Source organism: Myzus persicae, unplaced genomic scaffold, assembly GCF_001856785.1.
Source record: "Myzus persicae strain clone G006 unplaced genomic scaffold, MPER_G0061.0, whole genome shotgun sequence".
Lineage (NCBI taxonomy): Eukaryota > Metazoa > Arthropoda > Insecta > Hemiptera > Aphididae > Myzus > Myzus persicae.
In genome coordinates this window covers 575,820-595,317 of record NW_019100947.1, presented here as the reverse complement: position 1 = coordinate 595,317, position 19,498 = coordinate 575,820, and the positions used below count along the sequence as shown (strand labels likewise).

Here is a 19,498-nt window from a genome sequence, read left to right as displayed (position 1 = left end):
GGCGCGGTGACGTGGGTGATTAGGGTCGGGTGAAAATATTAAAAACGTGATCGGATTTCAAAAACGCCTCCTTATATTGTCATGTCGAATCGTTGATAATATTTTGATTGCGCGCATGTACGCGCACACATAACGTGTACCATAATGTGCGCATATACCAATACACGTATAATATAAGCACAGGGCAGAGCAACTACCGTTTAGTATTCGGCCGATATTTGAGTTGACACGGCGGCGAGACGGGGCCGCCGGGTGACATCGACCTTTGAAAAGGCGATGTAATAGAGTATTATATAGTACCCCGCGGTGGGTGTGCTCACCCGCACTGCCGCAGAGGTGTTTAGAAAAAAAACATGAGGTATTATCCACGCACCGAAATTCCACGGCCACCTGCCTCCGTGAGCGGCATAGATTACACCCGCGGATATATCGTATTTTTCTATTACAATAAATACGTATACATATTATTATATACGTGCGCACACGCGGGGTGTATATAAAGCGAAAGAGAAAACATTCAATATCCGCGTGCGACGATAATATTATTATATCATACTTATACCTCCCCCGACCGACGCCGCCGAGGGCTACATTGCATATTCCTGCAGTCGTCTTGCGGCGGCGGCGGCGGCTCCGCACGTGTATATATGCGACAGCTAACCTCTGGCAGATGTGGTCGAATATTCGACACGCACCGTTATAATGCATACACCGCTTCGTCGTGCGCGTTACGTTATTGTGACATAATATTTTATAGCGTTTAAAGTGCAAAATATAGTATATTAGATTTTGAATATTTTATTACCGACGACGCAACGCGGACCGCGGGATGCGGTAAACCGTATTATTACTTTATCGCCCTCCCCGCGTATTGGGTTTGAATAATATACGAGATCGATTAAACGCACTTACAGAACAAAAACCAAAACAAAACAAAAGAAAACCGTATTTTTGAGCGCACATGACTGTTGATAAAATACTCAATGGTCGTATATGGATTTGACAAAAGACGCCATGCTGTAAATATTTCCCGTCGTCGTACAATACAAAATATGATTTTTAAAACATTTTTTTCCCGCACAACCACATTACAGTACTGTCGCCGATTTCGATTGAGAAACACGAGAGAACCGCACTTTATGAATGTCATAATAATATGATCATGCTGCCGTTTATTAAATAGTAATATATGTTATGGTCGTCCTAAGACCTAATCTGCAGGAAAAAAACCGTTATAAGTACGCGAATATATTATTTTTATTATTTTTTATTTTTTTTTTTATAATCAACACGGGTTTTTGCCCAATTTACAATAATACATTTAGTGCAATAAATAGATTATAAGGAAAAATTAAAAATTATTTAGTGAGAAAGAAGGGTCTAGATTAGCTAAGTGCAAACGTAGTGGTTCATTTTTACCATAGTTAGTTGAGGATTATAAAATGATTATGATCCTATTGATGTTAATGAAAAACTGAAATAATTTAAAACAAGCACACAGTCAACCTTCGATAATCTGCAAATCTTTGATAATCTACAAGTTTAAAACGAAAACAATTTCTACCGTGGCTTGTGATCACTCGTGAAAAATATGCGTAGCTTCGTTCTCAACCTAATTTGGTTTATTATTTGAACAATATCTGTATTAAATATACGAAAACATACAAAAATAGCGTACCTATACTAAAATTTGATAAACAAAGTAATATTATTTATTTTGCACACTTTTAGTGTTTTATAGTAATTAAGTTATATAACTTACGTAACTGCGTATCAGAATATTATACAAAGTGTATACTATTGAGTAACGAAATTAACATTAAAGCCAACGGTGGTGTCTGTATAAATACATTTTCCTTATTTTATTTTAATAGAATATTTTTATAATTCCTTGTTTCATAAAAATATTGTTTGAGTTTCGAAAGAGTTAAATAAGTGCATTAAAACCATCTTTTAAACAAAAAACAATTTTAACTAATTCTTTCTCGGGTTTTGAGTAAAAGCAAAACATTGAAATTGTGTTGCCATACTAATTTTAGCTTTAAATTTCAAAATATTTTCATAATAATTGTTTCGAGTTTCTCTATATCGTTAAATTTATTCAGTCTTCAATTTTAAGATTTCAAAGTTAAATATTTCTAACTTCACTTTTTAATAATTATTAACTGTATGTATTAACATTTATTATTCATTTAATATTATTTGAAACTTAAAAGTTTACGATTTATTTTTACCATTTTGAGATGTTAACGTAATATTGAATTTAATACGAATTATCATCTTGTTATTAATTAGAATACTTTACGAAAATGAATTGTTCAAAATGTTTCCACCACTTTATTAATTTGATCAATCATTTTATAATAATTGTGTACGAATAAAAAAAAAGGTCCAGGAGATAAAAATATCCACAGTTTTATACTTAGTATAATGTTTGTTTTTTTATTGAGAACTAAATTATTCAGGATACAACTGCGTGACATTAAAAATATTGATTATTAATTACTAGCAAGGATTTCATGTAGATTTTAAGCTGACAGGTGTTGCGTATATTATAATATGATTTACTTTGATCAACGATAGAATACACAATTTAATATAGTATAATATTAGATATTATATTATCTTCAAAACTTGTTTGTACATAATTCATGAAGTAAACGTATTAAATAATATTATAACATAGCTTTTTTAATAAACTATATGTGGACGTTGTTAACGAAATAAATTAGGTAACACTATTATAAGTTAATAAAAATGAAGTACTGATAATTTAAACAATAATATATTAAAAATTAAAATATTGTAAATAGTATATATAATATGTATGCTAACGCAAACCCCAAAAGCATAATAATACTTTTTCAATGTTTGCTATTTAATTTTAATTCATTATTTTCTGAAAAAATCTGACTTATAATTAAAAATACACATCTATGGAAAAGATGTCTGCTTATTTCTCGCTTTTATTTTACAAGCCCAGAGCTTTTTAAGACCCGCTATTCAATATATTATTGTTCCAAACACCAAGTACTCTGGAGGAAAACAAATATAATACAGATCAAAATAGCACTGGAAAAACAAACAAGCTGGAGACATTTTTGCTTATAGCAAAGTATTCATATACAAGTTCTTTAGCTGACTCAAGTTGTTTTCGATTGTTTTGGCTTTCTAACTTCACCGAAGCGCAATTTCCTCCTCAAACAGCGATTCATCAAGCCTGACGATTACGAAGTGCTACTAGTCAAAGTTCATTTTAAATAGGGGAAAATATACATTATATGCTGCTACTCTAGGCTCTCAAGGGTTGTTTATTTTTTATTAATTTCTGTTTTGCATTTATCTTACCAATCTTCCATCATGATATTGGTCAGAAATGATCAAATGGCTGTTTACTTTTCTGAGAAAATAATGTTATTTATTGTTATATAGTTTTTTTTTACCTACGTTTAATTGAAGAATTTATCAAGTATAATATTACCTATATTTATATTATAAGTGAAGTGGACGTTGTACTCACTCGTATATTATGTTGTATTATGAATATTCGTATTACAAATGCTCAACATTTCAACATTTTAAGTTTGAAATATTCTATTTACCCTTTTTTTTCAGTAATAATTAACTGAACTATTCAATTTAATGGTAAGACTGTTATCTTACAATTGTAAAATGTTCATAGCTTGTTTTAGTTGTTTAAAATAAAAATATCAAAAAACTCAAAGTTGGATCCTAGAAAACATTCTTTCCTTTAAATTTTATAACTGATAATTTACCTTAATGTTAAAAAGAACACAGTTTATTGATAATTGTACAACTTGCTATATATTATGCATTTGTATTTCTTAGACGACACGTCATGTAAGTATAACATCATCATAATTAAATTATTTTACACTCATAAAGATTATTTTTACGTGACTAACACACTGTAGCAAAATTTCAAATAAGATACGATTTATAATAAAAGGAGACCATTCACCATTTCAATGGCCTTCCCAAAACACAAACCTTTTGAGAGTTGATGTATTAAAACATATTTCCGCCCTTTCCTCCCCTCTTCCCCTCAATAAAAACGCTTGCAGGATAAATAAAACTAATGTATTGGTTTTTATTATTTTCATTATACTTTGAATACAGTGTTAAAAAAGGAAGAAAGTAGGTAACCGCTCTGTTCAACTGTTGTACTGTTGTAGGTGTCATCCGACATTGAGTGAGTCACTGTAATGTATGTGATAATTTTGAATTCAATGATAAATCATTGAATTCGAAAAACTATTCTGAACGAAGGCTGTCTGTCAACATGTTTATTGGTATTTCTGTTAAAGTAATAACTATTAGTATATTAGTATTATAGTCTACACTAGGTTGATTTTAAATTTTTCCCAAAATATTGCATTTATCATATTATTAATATTTAGTTATTATATCCTATAGGTAATAGAATAATAAATTATATTATTATTATTGTTATTCACTTTTGAGTCAATGCCGCTCTACTATTTACTCTGTACGAAATAAGAAACACATCCGTCGGCGACCAGTTTTCGTCTACTATTTTGTACTGTTTGGCCGGAACTACTTTGCACTCAGCTACTATCTATAGTCCATACAATAGTTGTACTACAACGACAAATATTCCAAGCACACAACCCTCGTACTACAATATATTGCCGGTCGGCGTCCACGTACACGGGAAAGTATCAATATTGCATAACCTAAGCGCCGTCTTACAATACGTATTGCTTGGATGTGGAACACTCAGGCATGACAGACAGTTTTTAAATTGACATTCGACTTTTTTTTTTCATTTATTTAAACCGTTTGTCTTTTTCGGGCATTTCCGATAAACCATAACCTACAAACACACCTGCTCGCGGTTCTACAGCAACTCCCTTTAGACATTTAACAATGGTCAATGACCATCTGTAATTTTGGAAAGCATTTTTAAAGTTTTAACCCGATGCTCACCAACATAATAGGTATTGATATTGAAGTCAAAAAAAGATGCATATCAAAAATCTTTGAATATCGAAAAATCACATACTGAGTAAATAACAGCATATTGTCATTGTTAAACATGTTTTAAATATTATTGATGATAACCTTATGTGCTGAGTTGGGTTTATTTACTATGTTTATACTAGGGATAATAATCCTTAAAAATGTTTTTAGAAAAATATAAACTATATTTAATATTAAAGGTAGCATTAGTTATACTTAGACCGTTTGAACAAATTATTTATATCGATAGATCATTATTAATTACTATCATTTCCAAATTATCTAACCCCCATAATATCTACTTAACCAATCATCACAGACATATTATGCTTAAAGGTAGACAGAACTATATAACTCAAAAAGATATATGAAAATTCTCAAAAAAATTTCGGCCGTATAATTAAAAGTAGGGGAGAAGGTTCCTATTTGTAAAGCAGAAGTTTGTTTTGCCACAGGATCATCCTCTAGTGGTACCCACAAGAAATCACAAATATTTTAAAATATGGTTTTAGGGGTGTATTTAAAAATTCTAAAAAAAATCATAATTTGAATAAATGTATTAAAATGGAAGACGTGAGTGAGCACGCTTAATGAATCACCCGGTATTAGCGTGTGTGACGCGAGTGCGTTAATTGTTGACCTGCAACATGTGTCCACTGACTCCTCGCCTGCGCACCTATAATGTCTGCAATACGACTGTAAAAACGAAAAAACTATAATAGGTTATCACGCACGTTTTGTCACTACCGACAATAATAGTGATGACTACAGTTTTACGTGCGACGAAATACGATTCGGTTAGAAAAATGTATTGCTCCGTCCAAAGAGAAGACGCTCTCGAGGATTTAAAAGCCGTCCGTCGCAGGTATTAAGAATCACGTGTGTATGTGTGTGTGCGTGTGCGTGTGCGTGTGTGTATAATATAATCTATGATAAAATCCGTACACAAGAGCGTGTGTGTGTGTGTGTAATGGTAGACGAAGTGTTGGGTTTGGCGGTTGGGGGGGATATGTGCGTTTTCAGAGGTACGCAGTGAAATGATGGGGTGGTTTCAGGGTGGTTGGGAGTACGGTGCCGGGGTAGGTATACGTATATAATGTGGCGGTGTCTAGGGATTATATACCTTCGCGACAGTTTCATTTGTTGCCGTAAATATCTCATTTATTTTTTTCCTCCCCCGTCCTTCCATCACGACACGTCATACATCACAACCCTCCTGCTTCACACCTCGTCTTCTAGACGATGTACTTGCGCGTGCGCAATGAAATATATAATATATAATATTATATTAACGCTCGCCGCGACTCGGCTGTAGGAACGCGTCAGACTCGATCTGACGATATAATGATAGGACCGCGTGTCTGGTGGTTAGGTTAGGTCACATTCGAATCTTTTGCACATAATATTATATTTGTATACACCCGCTGAGCGAGGGACGACGGTGTCTCGCTAGGAGTTGTTACGAATTGAACTCCTATAATACCTACGTCATGTTAAGTTGTATTTTATTCTCTGCCTTAAAATATAAATTTTCAAAAAAATATGCGAAACGAATTCACAGAACTTAAATAATATGTCTGTTATTATGTATCAGATGTCATATTTTTATCCGGCCATCACGATAGACGTTTGCTTGATGCGTAAATTGTTTCGGATCAGAATATATACTTTATGCAATAGTATTATGACATAGGTAAAAATATATACTGTACATAATATACATAATATAAATATATTATATATCCTGATAAGACCGAACGTACGAAAAAACATCTTGCAGGAGAAAACAATGAACGTTTCAATTTTGTAAATTGCTGTATAACATTTTGCAACCAATTTTATTGTCGATCAAATTACGTTGTGTCAAAAGAAAATGATGAAGTATTTTTTCATACCTCTGAAAATGTTTTCATTTTCTTCAATTTATAGATTTTACATTGAAAATGTTTTCCGAGAAAAAAATCATCATCGAAAACTTACAATATTGTATAGACCTTCTTACAGATCAGATAGATACAACACAACATTGTATATATTACAATAAACGATTTTATTTAATGTACAACGTTTTTATTTTTAAATATAATCTCACACACATACGAAATTATTTACGATATCATAATATATCGTATTATGTATAAATGTTTTATGAAATGCGCTGTAGGTGGTTATTGTTCGAGACTAAATACTTTATGTTAAAATAAATATCAATCATAATGTTTATATGTACATAAATAAAATCATAAGACACTTTAATTTTTATTTTGAAATTTTTATTACTACTGAAAAATAAATTATATGTTAAACTATGCAAAAAAATAATTATAATAATATTTCCTTATTGCATAAAATACTCTATAGTTGTATACTTGATTTTGAAGCTACATTTCTGTTAATATCGACTTTCATATAACAGAAAGAGAAAAATTTAAATGGTACTCAAATTTATATTAGCAATTGAAAATAGAAACTATATTACCTTTGAAGTTAAGTAAAAGTATGAAAAATGCACTTTAAATGTTGCCAAGTCCTTTTTAATTGCTGCTCGCTCAAATCTTATTCAGTATTATACTTAGATATTTATTAGTAGTTAGTTATAAGTACATTGCATATTTACATTTACTATTCTTACGCTATAGCATATTTGAATATATAAGAAATATTATGATCACAATTTATTATTCATTCTTCAGCTATAGTTCATAATATTATATACGTTTTATTAAAAAGAAAAATCAGGAAGTATAATTCATTATTTTTTCTGTCAACAGCAACAAATAAATAAGTATTATGAATTTGTACACATTTATAAAACACAATGTAGATAAGTAGTTAAGACAATAAGACACTTGAAATTTTATGCAAATGATAGTTTATTCAAAATATACTTTGCTACATTAATCGATTTTAATCTGGCTTATTAATATCACTAAACACCTGCTGTACCAAAGCAATATGTAAATTAAGAACATGATGATATTAAGAACGTTTTTATAATGGCTGTAAAAGTGTAAAAAGTGATTTTATTCAAATGTCTCATCAATTCATATAGCTTGTTTTTGTGTTCCATTTTTTTTTTTTGTTTTCTTAATATTGAAACGTTACATCAAACTATCAACAATTTTTTTTTAATAAAATACTGAATATTATCCATTATTTATATTTTATTTTCTAAGTAATGTTTTGATAGTCGAATACACATATTACATTCATGTCTTCTACATACTGTCTGACGGTAGTATACCTAATATACTTATTCTGTGGAATTATACTTTTATTTTAAAATTGGGAATATTTCGTAAATACTGAGTAACCATATTGTTATACGTACATAAGCTGTATTTATATTATTTATAACAATAATATTGGTAATGATTTTCAGATATAATTAGGGTTTGTAATTTATAAACAACATTTAATGAAAATTAAATGTCCAGTTTAATTTTAAATTTTGAAAATAACTGAAATGTACAGAAAAATATTAATTATTTGTTATATGTATAAAATGTAGTAAAAATAATAATTTTTATTATGATTTTACATATTATTATAATTATATTCGTCTGAAAATTTTAGAAAAATTACTTATGATATTCTTTCAGTTGGTTACATACTCAAGATAAATTATTATTTTAGCAGCTAGTTGGCTTATATAAAAAAAATAATGGTTTGCAAAGAGCAATGAATATTTTGAATAAATTAAAGTTTTTAAATACTATAACGTGAATTCAAAGCTCTTAAAAAAAATTGTCATGGCATCTACGGGAAAAATATTATATGTTTAGTGCAATACAATTATTATTATTCAGAATAATTTCAAAACGATTTCATCTTATAATTAATGAAAAAACAAATAAGCGGATTTAAATTAATTTAAATTTAAAAAAAAATTAAAATTTTGTCGTCATTAATATAAGTGAATTGTTAAAGGTAGAATAATATTAAAGATAGTATTAATTTTGCTATGTAAATTCAATGATTTATTATAATAAGGGTAATTAGTATATTCATGAAAGAAAATGTATCCACCTAAAACTGCTTTTGGGTAGCTTTCAAGAATTCGCACTCCCATTTTTCCTTTAACAATGAATTTATTAAAATTTTAACTTTTATAATTTTTAAATGTACTCAAAGACCATTTTTCAAATTATTGATTTTTTTTTGTACTACTTAAGAAGTATCCTATGGTGATACAAACTTCTGTTTTTTAAACAAGAACCCCCATCTTTTACTATAAATTAATTAGTGGGATAGTTTTTTGAAAATTTATATGTACTCAATTCGAAATTCGATTGAGTAGTATCTTAGTTATTAAAATGTTTGTATTAAACATAATAGTCCTTAAAACTGGTTTTAAATAAATATAAATAGACAAAAAATTTAAACTAGTAGTTATTATATTTGGGCCATTTTTACAAATTATTAATATCGATAGATTAATATTATAATGACTAAAATTTTCAAACCACCATAGCCCTCATATCTTATAAACTCATTGGTATAAAACTTTATTCTAATAACACAAAGTTATTCTAATAACTCAAAAACTACTCTTACGAATTTTGATTTTTATAAGTCAAACATTTCCGAAAAATCATCTACTGTATAGTAGAATAGGGTAGTCTTCGTTTAATGAACATAAGTTTGTTTCTCCACAGAACACTCCTTAATTAGTACAAAAAATCACAAATGTTTTAAAATATGGTCTAAAAGTAGTTTATTTAAAAATTAAAAAATCAGATTTTGAATAACTCCATTATAGGAGAAAAAAAGAGGGTATATTTGGAAAATCGTCCTATATATTATCTTATCACAATAAAACAAAATTACATATATATAGGTACCTGTTCAGCTTGACGATAATTAATACAATGATATTATGTTGTTTCCACAAATATAGTTTGATCTTTTACTTTATGTATTTATTACATTTTTGAATTTTAATATTCCCGTAAACCCTTGATCTTTACCACATGGCGCATATAGACTTTATAATGCTTTCACTTTTAGTGTTTAAATCATTTATCAGTGTTTACATAGTACACATTAAATATGTGTTTGTCATACACATGCTGAGCTAAACGACTTTGATGTTTCCCAAAGAAAATAAACGATCCCGGATTCGAAATGAGAACAGTTTCGGTATATTAAGTTTTAGTTCATTGAAAACCCCATTTTATATTGATTAACCGTTTTGGCGACAAAAGTTATACAATAATACAATAAAAGTTATACTTATAACCGTTTTCGTGATGGAAACTAATAATAATAACAATTTAAATAAATTAAAATGTATTTCATTCGGTACAAAAATTTTGTAATATAGATAATGTATAATTATTACTTCGTTTTAATTATTATAAACAAGTACGACTTGGAGAACTAACTGTCGTGTGTGAGCCTCGATAAAATAAGTTTATCGCCAAAACGTAATTATTTCACTTACCTACGTCGTAAGTTTTATTGGTTGGTAGTGACTTGGCACTCATTAGACACGCTTCGCGTACGACATCAAGTGGGTAACATTAAATTTAGAATGCTATCGTTGATGGAACTTATTGTTGTTGTTTTTCAAATTATTGTGTCCAAAAGTCATTTGCGTGCTTTAAAACAATTAAATATAGCTGATAGTATCACTGTATTTTTATTTTTTCTATTGGGACAGGGTGAAATTCAATCCGCATTTACATTACGCATGTATTCGGCCGAGTTTTATTAGGGCAGGTCTCGGACTAAACTTTACGGCTTTGCGGCGTGTAACGAGTGTTAATATACAGTATGGAAAAACTTTGATCATAGGTACTGTATTTCCACCGTGTATTTGCCCAACAAACGGATTAACCTTTTAACAGTAAAATTATTTAAAAGTACCCACTGTCAGTAGTATTTTCAATTTGTGTAAGTTTCACTTTTTATCATTTTTCTTTTTTTTTTTTGAAATTGTAATTAATAAAAGACAAAATACCTACTATAAAAAAATAATCATTTTAAGTTGGATATGTAAAATTCATATAGTAATAATTATGCATACTTAACTATAGTATTAAAAAAAAATAATACTTTCTGAACTGTTCGTATTTTATAAGCATAGTTTTTAAATCTTAATTGATATATTCAATTCAGTTAAAAAGTGAAAACTATTAAAATAGTTATTTTTGTATCCTATCGTACAAGCACATCGAGTCAAAATCTATTGATATTAGTGAACTACCCAACAAGACAAATGAATTGAGACAAACGCGATTATTAAATTTTTAGATACCTATAAATAACGAGTTGAAAACACTGTGTTACTGATATGCTACTTGAGGAGAAATTATTTTTTTTTAGACGTGTAGATTTTTAAATTAATGAATGTATGAGACTAATTATTGTCATGACTTTCAATTGGTAAAGGCCGGTTAAAATCTCATAAATTATTTATTTTATACAATTTTGATGCAAAGAAAAACCCCCCATGAGACGTGTTTGAATATTAGATTATGAATAAAGAGAATTACCACTTTTTTGTTGAACGCTCTTTTTTAAATGTATTGTATAATTAGTTAAATGTATATTATACAAGCGTGCATACTTAGTTTTCGGGTTGCGCAAGTCATTATAATAATTGTATAATATACTAGTTCAACTATTGCTAAATGTAATTTTTGTGTGAGTGTCTGTCATCACCTTATGCTGCAGTAACAATTTTTCGATTTTATACTCCAGCATCTTTTGAAGTGGAAAGTGTATCTAGTTAATACTTAAGGATTTTGTTAGTAAATGATTCCCAGTAATTTCCAAAAGCGTCAGGAAAAACTGAGTTTTTTACACAAAGCAAGTTTCGAGAAAATCGATTTCATTTTTTGGTGTAACACTAAAAAAAAATAAACATATTTACATACAATTTTCACTAAATATTTTATTGGAATTTTCTATACACCATAAAGTTTGTATAAAGAAGTAAGAACATTTTTGCTTTGATTAGTTTCTTTTTATTTATTGACCATAGTTTTTTTGCTTGGTCAAAAACCTTGAAAATGTAGTACAAGGTTCTTCATACGAGTTTGTAATAGTAGTTGAGAAATATTAAAATCTATTGGCTTGATTTTTATAAAATTGTAATGTTTATATTTTGATCAATTTATTGTAATTGAAAATGTATAAAATGGTCAATTTTACAGCTAAGGATTGAAAATTAAAAATAGAGATTCTCATAAATAGTTTATATTGAAACCAAAAACTCTGAAATATATATTATTTTTTTGACATATTTTTAAGTTAAAATTATAGAACTCAGAACAACGATTTTAGTCATTTAAAAATAATATTATTTTTCGTGGATACTTGAAACATAATTTGGTATCATATTTTATACATAATATAATGACGATTGACATTCAAATGCAATTTTATAATAAATTACTTTAATAGCAATAATATAAAATAAACTTGGCAATGTAGGCCATTTGTAAGAAAACTCAACCCAATGGCCTATGACGGCGAGGGTATTTTACAAAAAAAAAAATATATATATATAGGCTATCTTTGCTAAGAATCTTTTTTCCTATACAATGGTTTTATAACATTGAATTCAAATTTAACACATCCATTACAGTGACTCCTCTAGATACTTAATGTACAGCAGAGCGTTCCGCACATGCCCACTTTTGAACATAATTCCACTTTTTAAATCAAACGGCCTAGTATTTAAATCGTTTTATTTAGGTATAATATGTGTTTACAATTTAAAATTATGTGGCACATAAGTTGAAAACATAATAAATGTATCAACATTTTAAAATGACTTCCATAACTGTGTTTATATAAGTATACCTTCGTATTTATTATTTGGTACAATTGTCAGTAGCAGTGGTTACAATAGGGTTGTTTTTTTTATGGAAAAAATATTTATTTGTAATCGTCAGGAGCGCTCAAATAATATATTCATCGTATAATACGTTGAATGTTTAGGATAGAAGTGCTGCGTGCACCTGTACAGTGTTATAATTTTATGAATATTTCAATAAATTATAATTTTAATTATCAATAGTTACTTCACTATAAATAAAATCTGCAATTCGCTTATAGTAATATATACATTAAAGTTCTATTCATAATTAAACATTTACGCGTTGTTACGAGATAATAAATGATTATTATCAACCTCTTCAATCAAACAATAGAAATTTATTTTGAGTCCTCACGATAGTGGACCAATGTATCAAACTACCTTACTTAACAATGAACATTCTAAAATGGTGTATAAATCATTGTATTATGTATTAGTATTACATAGATGCTAATCACATTAAGGCAAATAATACAAACAGTAATTTTTTTGACATACAGCGTACTGCGTAGGACGCTATTAGCCTTCTATTACTACGTTATGCATTCATTGATATTTCTGTATAGTAATATTTTTTTGATAAACATAATAAGTTGTTTTTTTTTTCAAAAATTACTAAGTATTGTAATTTTAATTTTTCTAGGACCAGATGTATGTATGTAAGTTATGTAAGTTACTTAAAATGTCCACTTAATTAAAACTTTTTATCCAACCAAAAGACTTTTGCATTTTTGCTTTAGGATATTTCGATACACATATCATAATCAATAACGCATTTAAATATAAATATAATATCAAGAGTGAAAAATGAATTTGTCAAACAGGATTATTTTTAAAATTATACTTTTTGAAAAATGATTATAAATTAAGCTTTGTAGTTTCAGCAAAATCCACACGATAGCTACCTGAAACAAATGTAAACACGAGTAAAACCCAAATAATAATGAGGGTCAAAAAAGGGTCCCGTGTGGTTACTTTACATTTTTTTTAACCATTTCGATAAACCTTTGTAAGCATTTTTCCCTAAACCGTCTTGATTATATGTCGTATACTTAAAAATAACACGCAAACGAATCTAGAAAAAAATTCATCATGCGCACAATGTCATGTCAAGAGTTACGATAACGGTTAAATGTAAGAGCTAGAGAATATTTGTTTTCTGGTAACATTTTTCCTCTTATTCAAACAATGAGGTAAAACGATGAAAGAAAAATAATCAACACTTTTAATTAGTTTTAAGAGCTGTTTAATATTTAAAATAATTTTATTTTCATTTCCATAAAGTCTAAACGATGGTGGACCAATTAATCAAAAATCGTTACCATTATAAAATCCGACCCCACTGATGTGACATTATAATAACTATAACGTCACCAGGGGAATATTTGAATATTTTAGTGACTGTTTAAGACGAGATTGTTTTTTTTTTAATTCACTTACAATTTTTTCTCCAACCACGAGTAATACCTAATAGTTTTGCTTTTAACCAAAATAACATGGCCACCAATGATTTCGATTCAACTCTAAGCGTAGGTACTCGTCGAGCAGCTGGTTGGCAGAATAGAAGCAAGTGCAATCGAAAAAGAAGAAACGACAGACATTATTCAAATTTTAAACCGAAAGGAATCCGTTTAGGAAGTCGCCTCGGAGCCACCCTTCTGGGCGAGATGGTCGAAACGGTGTGCAGTAAAATAACATCTGAGGTGGAGTGTGGTCACCCGGCCAGGATGCAATTTTGGCTATAAATACGACAGAACAGGCACCGGCAGCAGATGAACTAGAGAAGACGGAAGAGTGGGGGAAGAGAATAAACTGGACAGGCAGAATGAGCCGGAAGCAATGACTAGTAGACCTCCATGTAGACGATCCCTACGTAGAAGGAAGTAAGAAGGGCAACCCGTGTACCAAACCTAACCTAACCTAACCTGGGATCTTGATTGTTGGCATCGCTGGTCCGGCTACTTCGGTCACCCGAGAAGAGAAATTTCAATCGAAATTCACTAATGTTTGTTTGTAATTTTCAGTAAAATTGTTCTTATTTGTGTTGTATTAAAAAGCAAAAAAAAAAAATACTTGGGAATATTTGGGTAATAATGCATTGCAAACACGATGAAAAATTACCTCAGTGAAATTTAAATATGAACTAATTATAATATAATTTCGTAATAAAAAATTTTTATTGATTTGATTTATTAAGTTAATTTTCATCGTTGCATGTATATTTAATATCGTTTGTATTGTGTTATAGCATGTACCATACTACCATGATAATATGTTAATATTACTATAGTTGGTCGCTGTTGTATGTTATTTTACTGATTTCATTTCGCACTTCATTATTTATTTATTTATTTGTTTAAACATATGCCATATTTAATATACATGTGAATTGACGCCGTGTGACTTTTTTTTTAAGCATGATAAATGTGTTTAAACATAACAGGAAAGTTGAATAACTGTGTAGTCGAACTAACAAGATCTCGAACTTAATTAATTGGGAAAACTCAACACAAAACATTTATCATTTGACAAGTGCATACCACGTGTTAAAAGGGAAAATTAGGAGAAAGACATGATGTGCTACTTTTAGTAAAGAAGATTATCCATACGAATATTAATACAGGAGAATTGCTTGTGAAATCGTTCAACTAAATACACAATTCAAACTCCAAATAAATATAAGTCACGTCGATTTACTTCAAAAATATTATTTCATATTGTGTTTAATATAATGTGTCGCGTTAATGTGGAATTGAATACTCTTGAAAATAAAAGGACAATCAATACATAGAAGGTATAAAAACTAAAAAGCGCTTATGCATAAAAAAAACTATATGCACACGGTAGGTTTTGAATTTTGAGACAGTTCACCGAGCAAAGCGAAAACGATTGGATATCATCCATGACCTTTCAGATAACGTCATGAATTGAATGTAGAAACAATGAATTGTGTAGCATAAAGGTCATATTATTATTTACTGCAGAAAGTTATTCGATTTGAAAAACGATTTTAGACGCATAGGTACACTGACACACTTTTAATTGACATTTGATAGGCTGATATCATTTTTAAGTTAAATCCGTAGACAGTAAAATTATCGCAATGCAATGATTATGCTCATATTTTGATGTTTTTTGTATCATTTATTTATACATTTTTGCTTCTGCTCGACAATTACAGAAATTTCACATATAAATAGAAACATAATATGATATTGCTTTAAAAACCATTTGAAAAAGAATCGTTGTCACAACATTATGAGTTTAATGCGAATTGGTATCTACTAACCACCATGTAAATAAAAGTTTACGGTAGGTACCAACTAAAACACGGTGGGTTATGACCCAAACACCGCTCTAATCTTCTTCAGTGAAAAGAACTTAAGTTTAAATCGTCCTGTGTATTTCAATAATAAATACGGGGCGAAATCGACCTAAATTGTTTGGTAAACTGTAGAGTAAATGAGAATTCCTACATAAATTTGCATTGCTCTGAATTCGAAACTAAAGCCTATAAAGCCTATTGAAACACTTTTATTTTGTTGTATTTTACAGTTGGAAGCTTCTATAAATGCAGTGAAAGTATAACAATATTTTAATATGATTTTGTATTTACAGTGATCCGTCTTAAAAACTGTCTCTACCCGCAAAACACTATTACAGATAAATTCTATTACAATGTACGAAAAATAAATTGTCGAAAAGATTTTAATTGTTAATAGTATGGCATAAGTCTTCATAGTCGATATTTTGATGGACTTCGTCAACATTATTTTGAGCTTCAAATGCTATTGAAAAAAAATGTGACCATGCATTTTGGATGTATTTTAAAGGTTCAATAAAAACTTATAAATAATATCAAATTCAGTTTTCAATCTTTTCAATTTAAATAATAAAAAAAAAACAAATTTAACGAATAAAAAAACCCAAAACAATTAGAATATTTCAGTGATTATTCAATATTACATTAAATATACGTTAATAGGTATAACATTTTTAGTAACATATATTTTGATATAGGTATAAATATTTTTTTAAATCAGCATTATTTAAAACGAACAGATTTAAGTTTTATGAAGTCTCAAAATCCATTTGTGCAATTTAAAACGTACATTTTCAAATTGTATGTCAAACTGTTAGTAATTTCAACATAGTTTGAGTATCCAATGTCAATAATTTGATCTTCAAACGTTAATATAAAATTAATGCAGATTTACACTAACATTTTTTAATTCCTGTACGAACAACTCATCAATTATTTTGCATAAGTATTGTAAGCTAAGTTATAAAAATTAAAAGGCTAATAAAATTGTAACTACAAACTAATTTTCATGAAATCTGAATTTCAAGTAGGTATATAAATATAATAAAACATTTGTATTATTTTTGCTTATTTTATTAAATTTAATTCGTGAAATCGTCAACACTGTTAATCAATGCTGCTTGTCTTATAGATCAACTGAAAATCCTTATCTGACCTTTCAGGCATTTGACTCTTAAATATATTCTACCCTCAATCGCTCTGTTCCGAATACTTATAAATAATTAATATTACATAACATTCATTTTTGAGTAGAAAGTAGATTAATACGTTATGCTGTACTTGAATATTTAAATAAAAATGTCCATGGCAGTGGCGTTGCCATGGTGGGTAGGTTAGGTTAGGGGCGATTCTAGTTAAACCAACTCTGTGTACACCCGAGTACCTTGTCTCGATGCTGCGGTCCTGGCTGTCAGAGCGCGTATTATTGGTGGACGACGAGGGATATTCCAGACCAGTGACTTGTGGTGTTCTCCAGGGCTCTGTCCTCGGGCCAATCCTCTGGAATGCTATCTATGACGACCTTTTGACGATGCCAGTGCCAGTAGGTGTTCATCTGGTTGGGTTTGCTGATGATCTAGCTGTTGTTGGTGTGGCGAGAACGGGACCTTTACTAGAAGGTTTAATCAACCCTGTTCTTGAGCAGGTCGATGGATGGATGTCAAGCAGAGGCCTTCAGCTCGGCCATCAAAAGAGCGAGGTCGTAATGCTGACTAGGAGATGGGCATATGCACCCCCAAACCTATCGATAGGTGGACACCCAATAGCGATAAATAAGCAGCTGCGGTACCTCGGGGTCATTCTGGACCAAAGGCTGACTTTTGCAAAACATGTGGACACGGTTGCCAAGAAAGCCTCACTCTCTGCACTCGCTTTAGCTAGGCTTATGCCCAACATAAGCGGTCCAAGCCAATGGAAGAGGAGGCTTCTCTGTTCGGTGGTAGAAAGCCAGCTGTTGTATGCCGCTCCTGTGTGGATTAAGATTAACCCTGTATCAGCCTCCGCTAGGACCAGGGCTAATCTCATACGACCGCTCTAAGGGTTATCCGGACTTACCGGACGGTGTCCGACGAGGCTTCGCTGTTGTTAGCCGCCATGCCTCCAGCTGATCTCTTAGGGGAAGAGAGACTAAGAATTAGGGTCTGAACGCACGCTCTAGCACTTCCCACGGATCCACCCCTCCCCCCTTCCAAGGATACTATCAAGAGAGAAGAAAAGAGGATAACGGTCGCTCAGTGGCAAGTTAGATGGTCTTTCAAGACTAAAGCATCGTGGACACGGCTAGCGATCCCGGACATCGGTAGGTGGCTGGGGAGAACAGTCCCGGAGGTGCCTCTATCGTATCACATGACCCAGGCACTGACGGGCCATGGTTGCTTCCAGTATTACCTACAGCGGATGGGTAGGGCTGGCAGCGCGTGCTGCCATCACTGCAACAGTGACGCAGACACCGTTAACCATACCCTTTTTGAGTGCCAGTATTGGAGCGGTCTAAGGGAGGATCTTGAAGGGCGCCTAGGCCACCTCCCAGCTGTCGAGGACATGTCGGCCATTCTCTGCGGCCCTGCCTTCGAGGACTTGCCGTTGGATCACTCAGTGAGGGCCGATGTTCTTTACAACGCGGAGGAGACGTTCAGGATCTTTTACAAGATGGTTGAAGAGATCCTGACTCTCAAAGAAGAGGAAGAGAGGGCCAGACAGGCGGATGAAGCCTAGCGGACAGGCTATGAAGGAGGACCGCAGACAGAAGGGCAACCTGGAACGTGATGTCAAGGGCGGCGGGCTCCGGTCGGCGGCTCAACAAAGACTATTCGATAATAATGTACTCATGTCTGTAATTATTCATTATTTTTGTGCATAATAAACGATGGCGACGCTGTCGAAGTAATGCGCAAGCAGTCCCGGCAGCGTCGTCGATAACAAGAAAAAAAAAGGGGGGCGATTCTAGTTAAACCAACTCTGTGTAAACACATTATCGCCCCCCTCCCCCCTATGAAAAATCTGGATAAGCCATGAGCTCATGTTTTATATTCATTATTTCAGTATAAAAACATTTTCAGTAAGTAAGGAATTATAAAAATTACATATCAAAAACCTAATTGTGTAATGTATTTACGTTCTAGTTCATGAAAACTTAACATCCCAACTTTAAAAACATAGAACTCAAGACACCGTGTTATGACATAACTGTAATTATATAATATAAGTAATTCTTAACCCTAGGCACTTATGCCTACAATAGTCACCGTAAATAGTCGTGATAGCAAATTAATCATAATTATTTTAGGTTTTTTAAACTGAATATATATTATGTTAATAATTATTTAGTTTGTAGATGCTTT

At 30.9% G+C, this 19,498-nt stretch overlaps 1 protein-coding gene across 1 annotated transcript; it reads left to right on the top strand.

The window, feature by feature from the left end:
* Nucleotides 1–18,251: 18,251 nt before the first annotated feature.
* Nucleotides 18,252–18,872, top strand: LOC111026997. Its single transcript, XM_022305195.1, has 2 exons — nucleotides 18,252–18,296; nucleotides 18,393–18,872. Exons 1-2 carry the CDS (start codon nucleotides 18,252–18,254, stop codon nucleotides 18,870–18,872), a joined length of 525 nt encoding a protein of 174 aa, XP_022160887.1.
* Nucleotides 18,873–19,498: the final 626 nt, after the last annotated feature.